Raw genomic sequence first — 14,295 nt, forward strand, 5'->3', positions numbered from 1 at the left:
GGGAGAGGGAGAGGGAGAGGGAGAGGGAGAGGGAGAGGGGAGACTGGACACGACATGAGCTTTTGCAATCTCAAAGACCACCCCAAGAGACACACTTCCTCCAACAATAAAGGATAGACAATCCTATGGCAATAAAGGATTTACAATCCAGTTTTCCTATGCATAACATGAGAGAAATAATTTCCATCTAAGGTTCTTAAGAATCCCAAAGACAAATGTGTGCTCGCACAGACATGGTGGTAACAACTCGCTGAGCTGGCTCCTGTTTTTACCATGTTCACCTTCATCGCTTCAGTCTCAAGGGGGATTTCTAAACAAGAGCTAAAGGAAATAAGCTTGAAGCATGGGTTATAGTAGTTAATATAGTCTTTATTTACTTAATAAGTATACTAGTCAGAGCTAATCCCTAGTGTGGGCTCTGGTTGTGACACTGAATTACAGAACAAGAAGCGAAAGGCACTCCTGGGTGTTTTAGGAGTTAGGTGGAGAGAAGCTCTGGGGCCTCTGGAGAGCGGGGAGATGCTAATGTCCGTGTTCACTGGCTGCAAATGTATAAGGCATGTTCTACATGTCTGGAGTCTGAAGGGGAAACCACCCACACAAGCTCATGGGCTCCTACTTCATACAGACAGTGTCATTCCCAGCACTCTGTGACTGGCCTCCTCTAAAAGCCACATGGTGGGGCTAGTTTTCTAAGAGGACTTAACAGTGGGTAAACACAAGCCAGAAGTCAGAAGGCCAAATCCTCAGGACAGGAGAACAGCTGCCTGTGTCTGGAAATAAGTCCGCACTCTCCGTTACTCACCATTACACTTCTTCAGTTTGAAATTCAAAGGGCTTTTCTGTACCTTTTTTTTTTTAAACCTTTTTTTCTATAAACTGGAAGCTATTTGAATGAAAGTACTTGTGTCCCTGTGTCCTAATGGACAGTTGAAAAACAAGCTGAATGAATGAAGAAAATGAATATTAAATTTCAATAAACTCAAAACAATGCCCCGAAATTTAGGCTTAGGAAAATAGAGCAACCTTGCCAGATCACTGAGGAGATTATCTGGAGAGTAATTACCTGAGGACCAGTCTACTCCCTGCTTTCTAAGTAAGGAAACTATGTGACTGCAACAAGTTACCAGTGTGACAGACATTAGCTGTTCTCAGTAAGATTCTACAGATTTAGTAGCTTGGTTTATTTATTTATTTATTTATTTTGACAGGGCCTCACATAGCCAAGGATGGCTCAAGCTCACTATGTAGCAGAAGCTGGTCTTGAACTTCTGACCCTTTTGCCTGCCTCTATCTTCGATTACAGGTGGTGACACAATGACCAAGCTATCTACAAACTTTGCTGGTTCTCACACATTCATAAAAGAATCCAAATAGGCCCTTCCTTACGCTACCCTCAGTACCTAGTACCAAAGGACAACTTGAAAACAAATGGCTCTCACCTCTAGCAGTTCATCTCCAATCTGCATCCGTCCGTCTGCAGCAGCAGGTCCCTCTGGATTAATCCCCACCACAAATATGCTCATCCGTGATCTGTCCTTATTGCCAGCGAGACTGAGTCCCAGCCCGTTCTTATCCTTTTCCAGTTCGATAATGTGTAATTCTCCGGGAAGGTCTGCATATCTTTGCCTGATCTTTTCTGTATTAAAAATGAAAAAAAAATAGAGCATGAGTCTACATTAATGAGACATGAGCATCCTCCCATACTTAGTGTATACAGTTCATCCACTCTGAGAATAAATCACGTAAGCTTTTCAGGGCCTTACGGATAAACGATGGCTAGCAATTATTTTTATCTCCACCTGAGTTTAGATTTCCCATGAAACTTCTCACTTCTCATTCCCATTAGCTCAGCCTTCATGGACTGTTTTTCCTTCAGGCACTTACCAGAATACAGGGACATCAAGGCCATAAGCCTCCATCTTGCCAAGAATGATTAGAATATTCACTAACAGTGATACATGAGCAAAGTATTTGGTTTTAGAGGTAAAATATTGAACTCATGAGAGTAGACATAATAACTAGTTAGAAAAAAATCAACAATTTATTATACTTAAAATATAGTTATATAAAACTATAAGTTTGTCACATTAGAGACCGAATTTAAGGCCATGCGTGTGGTTGGCAGGAATGTTTCCATTTGCAGGCAGCCCATAACCCTAAAATATACTCTTAAAATATAGAAACAGCATAAATTAACATTGGATAAGTGAGTAAAATGAAGGGAATTAAGGATGTCTGTTTAGCTGTCAGATTTAGAAGTGATCCAAAACACCCACACAACCATCAACCTGTGCAATGTTTTATCTCCATGGGGTTATATTTCTCCTTCACTATGTTGACGGTCTTAATAGTCATGGTTTATACATGTTTAACATCCATCTTTCAGGGTGACTGGGGTGCAACACTTACGCCTGGCACAATCCTGTCTTTTCTCTCCTCTAGCAGACAGAGATTCAGCAAGAAATGAAGACTGTGCTCTTATGAAACTTGTTATGTACTCACCAATTTGCGGTTTAGATCTGAAACATCCCCACAGCTTCTGCATGAGGACTTGGTTCAGTAACGGGGCTGAGCCAGGGTGGGGCCTGCCTGGATCCTAATTGTTGGTATAGGTCCAAACTCAGTGCATCCTCCTCCTCATCTGTATAAATAGGCAGAGCTACCCCGACCTTGCTCTCTTTCCTCTCCGCTGTCTTCTCTCTCTCTCTCTCTCTCTCTCTCTCTCTCTCTCTCTCTCTCCCTCTCTCTCTCTCTCTCCCTCTATCTTTTTTTGTTTGTTTGTTTGTTTTTGTTTTTTTCGAGACAGGGTTTCTCAGTGTAGCCCTGGCTGTCCTGGAACTCACTCTGTAGACCAGGCTAGCCTCGAACTCTCGAACTCAGAAATCCGCCTGCCTCTGCCTCCCAACTGCTGGGATTAAAGGCGTGCGCCACCACCACCCGGCAATACACCCTCTATCTTTAATAAATCCCACTCCTGTGGAACTGGTCTTGTTGGTTCTTTTCCCGTGGAACTGGTCGCTGATCTTACACTAATGGCTCTCACTAAATCAGTGAAATAATCCATTACGGATTCATAGCTTAAGGGAATTGGAGGAAAGGGTTTTTTAATAAAAGCAAACTCTCGGGGCTGGAGAGATAGCTCAGTGGTTGAGAGCACTGACTGCTCTTTCAGAGGTCCTGAGTTCAGTTCCCAGCAACCACATGGTGGCTCACAGCCATCTATGATGTGATCCGATGCCCTCTTCTGGTGTGTCTGAAGACAGCTAGAGTGTTCTCATATACATAAAATAAGTAAAATCTTTTTTAAAAAAATTAAATCTGATGACTACAAAGGATCCTATATTAAACTGTATATAAAAAAAAATAAAAGCAAACTCTCTTTGCTTCCTGGCCACAATGAAACAATTTAACATGATTCAAGCTAAGACCATATTCTGAAGACAGTTAAAAATCAGGAAATCCTTCATGGAGAATCACCATATGATGGAGAATCACCATGGCAGTAGCCTAAAGAATAAAGTTCCAAAATGATGATAATAGAGAAAGATAGCTATGTGTTTTAAGATTAAAGATAAAATAGCTGATAAAGCAGGATACTTTCTTACATTATATCTATAGGTAGAAGAATATAACAAAGAGAAGATGTTTTAATCCAAAGAATTAATAAATGGAAGTTTTGGAAATAAAGTACAAAAAGACATCAAGCTCTAACATATAAACTAAAAACTCTCAGGTATGTGAGGAAATGCTCAAAAATTTCCTATTAAGTTTAGAATTGCAAACTTAATGGAATATTCAGGGCAGGGATTTTAGATCAGCAGTGGTACCAATTATGCATGAGACCTTGGGTTCTATCCCTCTTACATCCCCCAAATAAATGGTCTTCAAAATAGCAAATGAAACATTAAATAAATGAGGTTATCAATAGAAAACACATTAATATTCAGCTAAGAATGAAAACTATCACTAGCCTCTGCAGACATGAGGACACACACAGGGGCCAGAAGTGCTGGCAGGCACTGCCACTCTGAACAACCCAGCAATTTCAGTCTTGCTATATGTGTTGCCCAATTTGACATAGGTGCTGCCTTAGAGTTATCATTGGTGTGATGAAACACATGAGCAAAAGCAACCTGAGGAACAAAGGGCTTATTTCATTCAGAGTTCCATTTAACAGTCAGACAGGAACTTAAGCAGGGCTGGAATCTGGAGGCAAAGAACTGATGCAGAAGCCATGAGGGGGTGTTGCTCAGCCTGTTTTGTTACAGAACCCAGGACCTTCAGCCCAGTGTAATACCACCCAGGATGGATTTGGCTGTCTCATATTAATAACTAATTAATTAAATGCTCTTCAAGCTTGTCTGATCTTATGGAGGCATTTTCTCAATGGAGGGTCTTTCCTTTCAGGCGACTTTAGCTTGTGTGAAATTGATATAAAACTATTCATATTCAGAACAAGTGTCCAGAGGACATGGAGGAAGTTGGCTCCAAAGCTACTTGAGATAGCAGGGAGTTGGAGGTAACCATGGTAAGGGATGTCTCAGCATGCCACCAAAGAAGAGATTTTTCAAAACGGCTAACAGAATGAGAACCATACCATTTCTGTATCATTCACTCAAGTTACCAGGCAACAACACATAAAGCCCACAGTATAAATCTGCAAGTGCACACATACAGAAACAGATATTGTGAACATTAGAATGGCTCCTTGTTGAGGGCAGGGGGGGAATAAAAGGGATCAAAGGAAAGCAGAGGCCTGAAGCAGTGAAGGCTGAAAACTAGACGGTTTTAGAAAGACTTTCATTAACATTAATAAAGAAAATTCCAGGTTCAAAACTCACCTGGTCTGAAAACAATTATTCTGAGTAAGGTACCCCAAGACCTAGAAAGACAAACGCTAAGTTGCCATGTGTTCTCTCACATCTATAGATTAATCTTTAGAAACGTGTTTAGATTGGAATGCCGATGAAGGATGGAGGCCAGGAACACAGTGAGGAGCAACAGAGATGTGCTTTCAAGGACAGAGACAATGCATCTGACAAAAATGGGGAACGGTGAACGACGATGATGGGGGGGGGGGGTCCAGGTGTTGGGAGATGATAGGGTCAAGCAGAACAAGAGTTTGGGGTGTAACAGTGGCACAAGGGATATGGAGGTAACCACCACTTCAGGTGAGATTTGGTTCTTATTCATGTGTTTCATTTTATATTTTTCTGACTATTCACTTCTAGCCTACCAACTCTCTAATCTCTTAAGATAGCACTTTCTTTTTTTTTAGATTTTTCTATTAGACTGTAGTGTTATCTATGAAAAATGCTAAGTTTCTTGCCATTTAAACATCAATTAGCCAATTAGATAGCAATTTGTTAGTGCAGTAAACATTCATTAGCAAAAAGTGCTTTATGGCAACTTAAAAATTTGCCATATCTTGACTTTGGAATACTCCTACACACCTATATATTAAAGCTTTGTTCCTCAGGGCAGTGCTATTAGGAGGTTATATAAGCCTCAAGAGGTGAGGAAAATAGGAAATCTTCAAGTTATGTTCATTCAAGAGAGTATCTTCTATGTAACTGCTATAAAGTACTTACTGCCTTGCTACAGGAGTGCAAGGACTGAGTCAGCTGACCATAAAATGAAACTTTTAAACATGCAAGCCAAACTAAGCTTTTTTATTACATTGATTATATCAGATATTTGTTATGATAAGGAAAGCCGAACAATCCTGTATGTGTGCTGGTTATAAAACTGTATCTTACTATGTCAGAATCTTCAGCAAAATTTTAGTACAGTAGTTGCTATCTTGCCTTCTGATTTCATTGCCAATACTTGAAAGTGCTACTTGTTTTTAAGTTTCATCAATATACCTGCAAATTTTATGTTACTAGCAGAACTGTGTGCATGTACCATACGTTCACTATCTTGTCTTCTGCTGACAGACATCCAGGCTGTTTGGATCTCATGGCTACTGTGAATAGAGCAGTAGTGGGCGTGCGTGAGCCAGTGTCTCTGCAGTAGGATAGAGAGTAATAGGGGTGTGGCCCAAGAGGGGTATTACTGTATTTAGTTTTCCAAGGTACCTTCATACTAACTTCAACAGTTTACACTCCACCCCACAACAGTAGTCAAATATGATCCACAACAGTGATCAAATGTTTTCTATTTCCCTACATCCACACCAACATTTTCTGTCTCTCTCTCTCTCTTTATTTAATTATGCCTACTCTGACTGGGGTAAGGTGAAATATCAAAATAGTTTTTATTCCTATTTCCTAGATGGCTAGAAAGTTGGACATTACCATCTCAGGCATCTGAAGCCTAAATGTAACTGTGAACTACAGATCCTTTTGCTACGAGTGTCCACTGCACTCACAAATTGCTATTCATGGCAATTAATTACTCTGTACAGTCAGATACCAAACTCTCATGCTTAGGGAAACTTTAAAGCGTTTAGCAAATAGCAATGAACTTAGAGAGTATTCACTGTCCATGATAGGTTTGAATAGTAAAATAAGACTACATTCTAATCACACTATCGTCCACTGCTTTTAGATGAATAGTAGCAAAGTGAACGCCTGGTGCTGGTCCCCACTTGATCATTACTGTTAGCATCTCCTGTTGTTGTACATGGCTAAACACATGTACATTCAAATTCTATATGCTTTACATGCTGGCTCTTTATGAGACATACCGAAATGTCCAGTGTGGAAATCAACATAAAATCACATTACTGTGCTACTTTACAGCAGCAGCAGCAAAAATAAACTCGCCTGGTCAATCCAAAGGGGGGAAATAGATTCTATTGCTTAGCTGTGTAAGTCAGTGATGACAAGGACTCTCCTTTGGTAAACCTCCATGTTATCCAATGGGCAGAACTAACTGTGCGAGGCCCAGGCACTCAGTGTGAACAATGAATGTTCCCTTAGACGCTTGGGGTGGAGAGACAAGAGTTAAGTGCCTGCCAAGTCACTGCGTCTCTGGTTTGTGGATCTGTTTACATGCCAAATCTATCTGTAAAAGTAAGGTTTCCTTAAGAGCACATGTTCCCTAAAATAACCTCAAATACAGGTGTCCAAATAATGCAGAGGGAAGAGAAAATCATGATCTTGTTTTCAATGCTTAGTTAATGATGTCTGAAATTAATTTTCAATTGATGACAAAGCTGTTCTTTTCTTCTTAATTGTCTCTGCCATGAGGAAAACTGCCATTTGAAAGTAAGTAACATTTCTCTCCTGATGATATTAAGAAGAAACAAAAACCAGAAAGCACTCAGTGTCCACTGCAACTGTCCCCTACCATCCAGCCTGCTTCTGAGTTACTGTCAGTGAGAGTACCAAGCACAGCTCCTCAAGAGGCACAAAGGACCACTGCAGAACCAGTGCTGTCTGTGGATACAATCCACGGAAACAGCTTAAAAACCGGCAGTAGAGTTGCTCCAGTTAGAGATGGTGAAAAAGCTCTGAAGATGCGCAGGCACTGCTGTAGCGTATCAGCAAATTTAAAGATAGGATAGCCAAACATTGTTAAAGTGGTAAATCTGTCATGTTTTAAAAACACATACATACAAAGCACTACTGTTCATCTAATGGACCTCAAAACTCAGTTCTCATATTAATCATGTAGGGTTTAAAATGTAGGTTTATTATCCTTTGTGAGATTAGAAGTTTAATTTTCCTGGCCTGAGTTTTTAATGCCATAGCTATACACCCACTGAATCAATGAACCAATATTAATGGAATTCCCTTCACATCAAAGTTGTAAAACAAACGGAATTCATTCTGTGAAATCTGTCACACGCATCCACATGACTCGTTACAACTCAAGAGAAATAAACACTTCAAGAAAAAAAAAAACAACCTAGGGGCTGAGACTATTTATTTAATTTATTTAGTGTTCCCTCTCCCCCGGGAATCAAGCTCAGAGCCTTACATATGTGACAATAACCAACTTTGGAGCCACGTCCCTAGTCTCCACCCATCTATTTAGCGAGTGAACAGGAAGATCAAGGATGTTTGCAGACACACTGCAGTCCACTGAAGGTAAGACTAGTTGGTACGTAATGCTGGAGCCTGGGGCCACTTCAATGTCTCTGCAACTGGACTGCTCCAGAGCTAATTTACTTAATGCTAACAGATGAGTTAGTCAACTCCCAGCAACATCATGGCTTTTTCACTTCTGTAGACAGATGGAGTAAGTTCAAATAGAAACTCAGCAGAGCAAATCCTGGCACTATCGTGGAGCATTCCTGCATCATTTGAGAGTTTACTGACAGTTTATGGGGCACCTGGTAAGTTGCAGAGACTCTGGTGAATCTTTCACTCCATTTTCTTCTTCTCTGGTAAAAATGATCTATCATCTCCGCGTTCAAGACTCGAGAAAGAAGACTCAAGTACTACGTCCCTTGCCAAGGGTGAGCAGCCGGTAGCTGATGAGGATGCAGCCCAGCTCTAACTGAATTCTCGTTCATTCAGCCACTGCTGTCAGTGCTTTGCTGTGCTAGACTCAGACCACACCTACTGAAAGACACAAGTGTAGGCTGCCTTAAGGCTCTTCAACTGCTCAGTAACCATCTCAATACCACTCCCAAAGGACAGAAAGTCCATTTCAGATCTAAAGTCATAACACTGCTCCAACGAATGCCTTTCACTTAGCACAATTTCATCTTTAGACTTATATTCAAAATGCATTAGTGCTACTAGAAAAACAAATTACTATATAGACACTTTCTCTTAAAATATACTCTATTAGGGATGTGGTAGGTGTGCGTGTGGGGGAGTGTAGTTAAGTGGCAGGGTGTGCTTTGCATGTGCTAGGCCCTGGCCTCAATTCCTAGCATCATTTAAAAACAAACAAAACAAAACAAAAAAACCAAAAAACTTACATTTATCATCCACCAGGAGGAACACCAGGATGACCAAATGCCTGCTCAGGACATGACTAACACTACAGCCCCTGCATTTATGCTATCCTACACCTTATTTTTAGACTCACAGCTTGAAGAGGATTAAAAGAAGATGATTCTACTTCTTTGATACACTGATTTCTGCATTTTCCCTATCCCTGGGAAAGATGAAACAAACCATGTAACTGAATTCTGTTTTACAGATAAAGAAGACTTCAGAGGAAAGACCTTATAAAAGGCCATGAAGTTAGCATAACCAGAAGTTAAGATAAACTGCTTTCTATCAAATCATCTTATATTCACCTAATACTATTTTTAAGACAGACTTTAGCTTTCTCCCTCAGGCTGAGGTGCTTTGTGTAGAAAGCCTACATTCTCACAATAGCTCTTAACATGAAGGAGACCTCGCCACTCGCTCTGCCTCTGAGTTCTTCCCACACAGATGGCACAACCATCAGGCAGCTGAGACAATCCGGTCAGTTGGGTCTCCTGCACCCATGGGGTCCAGTCTGTTCAGCTTGTCCTTAGATGAGGGGACCGGCGGCTGTTAAGAAGCTGCCCCCACAATTTTTCTTATTCATTCCATCTTTCTCTTTGAGACAAGTCCTGCTGTGTGGAGCAGACAGACCTTAAGCTCAGGACCTGAAGTCCTCTTTAAGGGGCTGGAACATCACTTACCCAGCCTGTCCACTGGGGACTGGTCAGCATAGCTACTGCTAGCACTCAGAATGCAACACCCCAAACACAGCAGCTTGGCCCATGAGAAGTACACTAGGAGGAGCTGATAAAACTGCAGAGTCCTGCTACTCAGTCCCTCGAGCAGGTCACTGGAACCAGAACTCCTCTTTCTTGATTGAAGCCAAGGATGGTTCTTCTCTGATCTACTCCCTCTCTTCTTACCTGAAGTTCATGTGACAGGTGACTCACCCTGTACCCAGAGGGAAAGAACCAGGGAGCCTGGAACTGGAGGGCAGGGTGTGCAGAATTCTGCCTAGTGTAGCACCATGGGACCGTATTCCTTACCCTCCAAGCACCCTTCTGTTATGTTTGTCTGCCTTTAAAGACAGTATTCTGAGATTTAGGATCTTTGTTTCTAAAGGATCTGGTGTCACATGAAATTTTAGCTCAATAAATTTTGTGACTGGGCCCAGAGAAATGGTTTAGAAGGTAAAAAATGCTTGTTGCCAAACCTAGCAACTAGTTCAGTTCTCAGGATGTGCATCATAGCAATGGAGAACCAACTCACTCAAGCAATCCTCTGACCGCCATGTGTACCCCTTAGCACATGAACCATAAATAAACTGTATTAAAATTTTCAAAAAGTGTTTTCTGTTCATTTTACTTTTTGTCACAGTTGTCCCTGCTAAGAACCTTTTGATGGGTAATAAAAAGATACTACTTTTGCCCCATACTACATGTTAAACGTGGTTCTTTTGAAAATAAATAGTGACCGGGCACCAGCTTTTGAGATTCCACACTGTTAAGCCTGGGCAATGATTATGAATCTGTTACCACGAGAAGGTACTGACATGATTCTTGTGGGTCATCACAGAATTGTCCCCCATGCAATGCAGAACATTTTCCAGTAAAGATCATGACAGTCATGAAAATACAGATATCAAGTTGAAGGCAGCCCTTCACAAGTAGCATCTCAGCAAAATTCCCTGTCTCTATCACCATGACTCAGAATTAAATATGAGGTTCCTTTGGTCCATACAATGAAGAACTTCAGAACCCTAACTGCTTCTCTTTTCCTCCCTACATCCAAATACATCCTCCACTCATCCCAGAGCCAAGCAATTTCCAGTAATTATATTCGACTCAGTAGGTTTAGCGAAAGGTGAACTATAGTTTCAAATGGGGAAAGAAAAGTCAAGTTAGCATGTTGGCTAACCATTGAACTCAGTCTACCATTGAAACATCAGGACAACATTTACTAGCTCTGGACTTTCAATTCTATGCTGCCAGTCAGCATAAGCAGGTCTGGAGTATCAGACATGTGGTTTTGCAGCAAGGGATCCCTATGTGGAGCTGAGCTCAGGCTATCACAAGTCCTTTCCATGACAACTAGCATGAACACCATGAACAATGTATTATTTTCAAGTGGTAGAATATATTTTTTGTATTAACATCCAGGAAGACTCCCCCGTAAGCAATTTAAAACTCATATTTTCTTTTCTCTATACACAAACATATATACATATCCAGACATACCACATCACAAATTAAATACCAGTTTTAAGCAGCAAAAGAGTGTTATAATCATGTAGGATCTTAATCACATCAAATTCTAGTTTATGTTATTCATTGTGGTGCTGGGGTGAACCCAGGCTTTATACATCCATGCTAGACATGTACCCAGCCATTTAGAAACCAGCTCCGTTATGTCATCCTTTTCTTTGTTTATTTATCATTTATTTATTTATTTATTGAGACCATGTCTCTGTATTGCCTATGTTCCTGAAGAATTTCTTCAATTCAAGAGTCTACCTCCACCACCCAAGAAGCCGAGACCATGGGTACACCCAAACTGCAAATGCTCAACCATTTCTTTGACTTTTTTATTGGATGCTGGACATGCTCCCTGCTTCCCAACAATACAGAGCTTGGCAACTGAGAAACTGGCAGGAAAGAGGTTACTCATCGCCCTGAAGCAGGCAATAATGCCTAGAAGGTTTTCTGATCAATTCTCAAGCAGGTTGTTTGTTAGGGTCACTGCAGAGATGCCCTGTTTACACCGGGGCAAGGAGCATGTTTACCTGAACAAGGCCTGAGAGACGACCATGCACAAACACACTGCCCGCATTTATCACCATCAGAACGCACTCCAAGACTATCTATTTCTATATTAAGTTTATTCCTTTCTTTGGAACTTATTTCCTCTCAAAGTTCCCATGTCACACAAAACTTGTATTCAATAAAGCTGTTTTCTTTCTTCAGTTACTCTGTACCAGGACCTAAGATGGAAAGATGCTGTCTTTCTTCTATACACCTCCGGGAGTCAGGGAAGCAGCAGTGGTTCCCATTTCAAACAACCTGGATGCCCTTCCCTTCTAAAAAGAGATGAGGAACTGTCACCAGCTTCCCTCTACCTCAGGTTCACTCACATACACTGAATGAATATCAGATCAGTATAACTGGATACAGTTTTATCGCTCTGTTCGGCAGTCAAGTTTGTTTTAAACTTGGATTTTTCCACTCCTGTGACGATGTTATTTGGAAAAACAAGAACAACTCCTCCAAATCTCCAGTTGCTCATAATTCTTTATCAACGCACCAGATGTCTTTTCCTTGTCCAAAAAGCCAGAAGGATTTCTCTAGTGGGTCTTGGAGTGCTTTGCCATCATCACAGGATATTAGGTGTTGCTAAGTAACAAAGCCTTTCTCCCAGAAAGACATTTAATTCAAGCCACTGCCTAGTATTTTAATAGCAAATGCTCAATGCGCTGGAATAAAGACTCAAAGCAGTTTCAGATGGTTTAGCTACTTGATCTGCTTCCAACAACAAAGAGTCTGATGATACAAAGGCAATATTATAAACATTTTTGCCTATGCAGCAAGTACAATAATGTCACTTGTTAACATCAGTTACGATGAAAATCCCAGTCTTTTCTTTTTTTATTTAATAAACAACTTTTAATTTTCAGAGTTGGTGCACACAGGCTTGAAAAGTAAAAATATCTGAAGGAAAATAACAGCAAATCATTACGAATAAAATGGTAGTGCAAGTAAAAAAATCTCAGAATAGTTACACCAAACGGAAAATGATAGCAACACGTTAGTGTAAAGAAACTGATATTACAACAACAAAAAAAAGCAGGCTATGAAGTATAGTCAATATTTTTGCTAACATGCAGGCTTAATAATGTTATATAAATCTATATGGAAAGTTAACAATCAAAATATGAAACCATGAAGTCACTGAGCACAAGAGTCATTACTCTTGAACATGAATATGCATGTTGCTCTTACTGCTAGACAGTGCTCCTAGCATGGACAGCTCAACTCCTCTGGTGTTTATGAAGCTTCGGACAGGAAGGATTCCTCAGCTTTACCATAGGGAGGTAAAGCAAGGTGAGAGTAATGAATTTCAGTGTGACACAGGGTACTAAAGTTGAGCACCCCAGAGTTTGCCTCTGGAAACCATGAATCTGGCAAGAGCTACAAAATGTTACAATTTAAAATAATTTCCTTCCCTTTACTCATAAAAATTCAATCTGTTAGATACAAAATAAAATAAAAACTAAATAAAGTAAAAGAGACAATGAGCAAGAATCATTGTTTCCTGAAGACAGCATACAGGGCGTGTGTAAGGAGTGGGGGTAGCCTCCACTAGGAGACACATCTGCAATTTCCCATCAGGTGCATCAAAGCTAAAGCAATCATATGCGGCAAAAAACTCACACAAGCTTTATACTAGTCATAAAATTAAAGTGAACCTTTGTGTTAGGCACTATGGTTACCTTTCCCATACTATAAATCATCAATCAGAACCTTCACTACATGCATTTACAGTAAAAACAAACAAACAAACAAACAAAACAAAAAGCAAAAACCACCAAACACATAAGAAAAATAAGGCAGGGAAGCAGACAGACTTGATCAACAGGCTGGGACTGATTTATTGGGACAGAAGGACCCAACCTTTCCTCAGGATGAAGGTTGTACAGGCCTGGAGGCATTGAGGGACAGGTAGACACATGCACACAGACACACAGACACACACTCACACACACACACACACACAGAGACACACACACACAGAGAGAGAGAGAGAGAGAGAGAGAGAGAGAGAGAGAGAGAGAGACAGAGACAGACAGAGACAGAGATAGAGCTACCAAGAAGTTACAGGTATCTTTTGCAGCTGGACTGGAAGAAGGATGTTTGATACATCTGGGAACATCGATTCCTTGCTTCAGCTTCTCTAGTGCAGGGAATATAGGTGTGTGCCACTGCAGCTGTATTTTTAAGTAGTGTATATGTGTGTATAAAGTGACAAAATATCTAGGGATGGAAAAAATAATGTATAGATGCAAGAAACACAGAAAAACTTGGTTATTAATGAATCTGGTAGGATAATACATGTCCTAGCTAGGACTACTATTGCTATGATGAAACACCATGACCCAAGCAAACTGGGGAGACAAGGGTTTATTTGGCTGACACTTCCATATTGTAGTTCATCAGGGCAGGAATTCATTGTGGGAACCCAGAAGAGCTGGGCTGAGGTCATGGAAGGGTGCTGCATGCTGGCTTTCTTTCCAGAGTTTTTCCAACCTACTTTTTCTTGATAGAACCCAGGACCACCAGCCCAGGGGTGGACACCCACACAATAACTGGGCCCTCTCCATCTCCTCTTCACTAATTAAAAAAAATGTCCTACAGCTGGA

General features: G+C 40.7%; 1 protein-coding gene across 2 annotated transcripts in view; it reads right to left on the reverse strand.

Annotated features, from left to right (window-relative positions):
- The window catches only part of Patj (PATJ crumbs cell polarity complex component), a 299,188-nt gene that overhangs the window by 132,456 nt on the left and 152,437 nt on the right, over positions 1 to 14,295 (reverse strand). For both annotated transcript variants that reach the window (XM_028778758.1, XM_028778759.1), the window contains one exon: positions 1,443 to 1,639. In XM_028778758.1, the coding sequence (XP_028634591.1) occupies positions 1,443 to 1,639 (197 nt within the window). The remainder of the gene's footprint in view (positions 1 to 1,442; positions 1,640 to 14,295) is intronic.

This window comes from Grammomys surdaster, unplaced genomic scaffold (assembly GCF_004785775.1).
Source record: "Grammomys surdaster isolate TR1022 unplaced genomic scaffold, NIH_TR_1.0 341, whole genome shotgun sequence".
NCBI classification, from domain to species: domain Eukaryota; kingdom Metazoa; phylum Chordata; class Mammalia; order Rodentia; family Muridae; genus Grammomys; species Grammomys surdaster.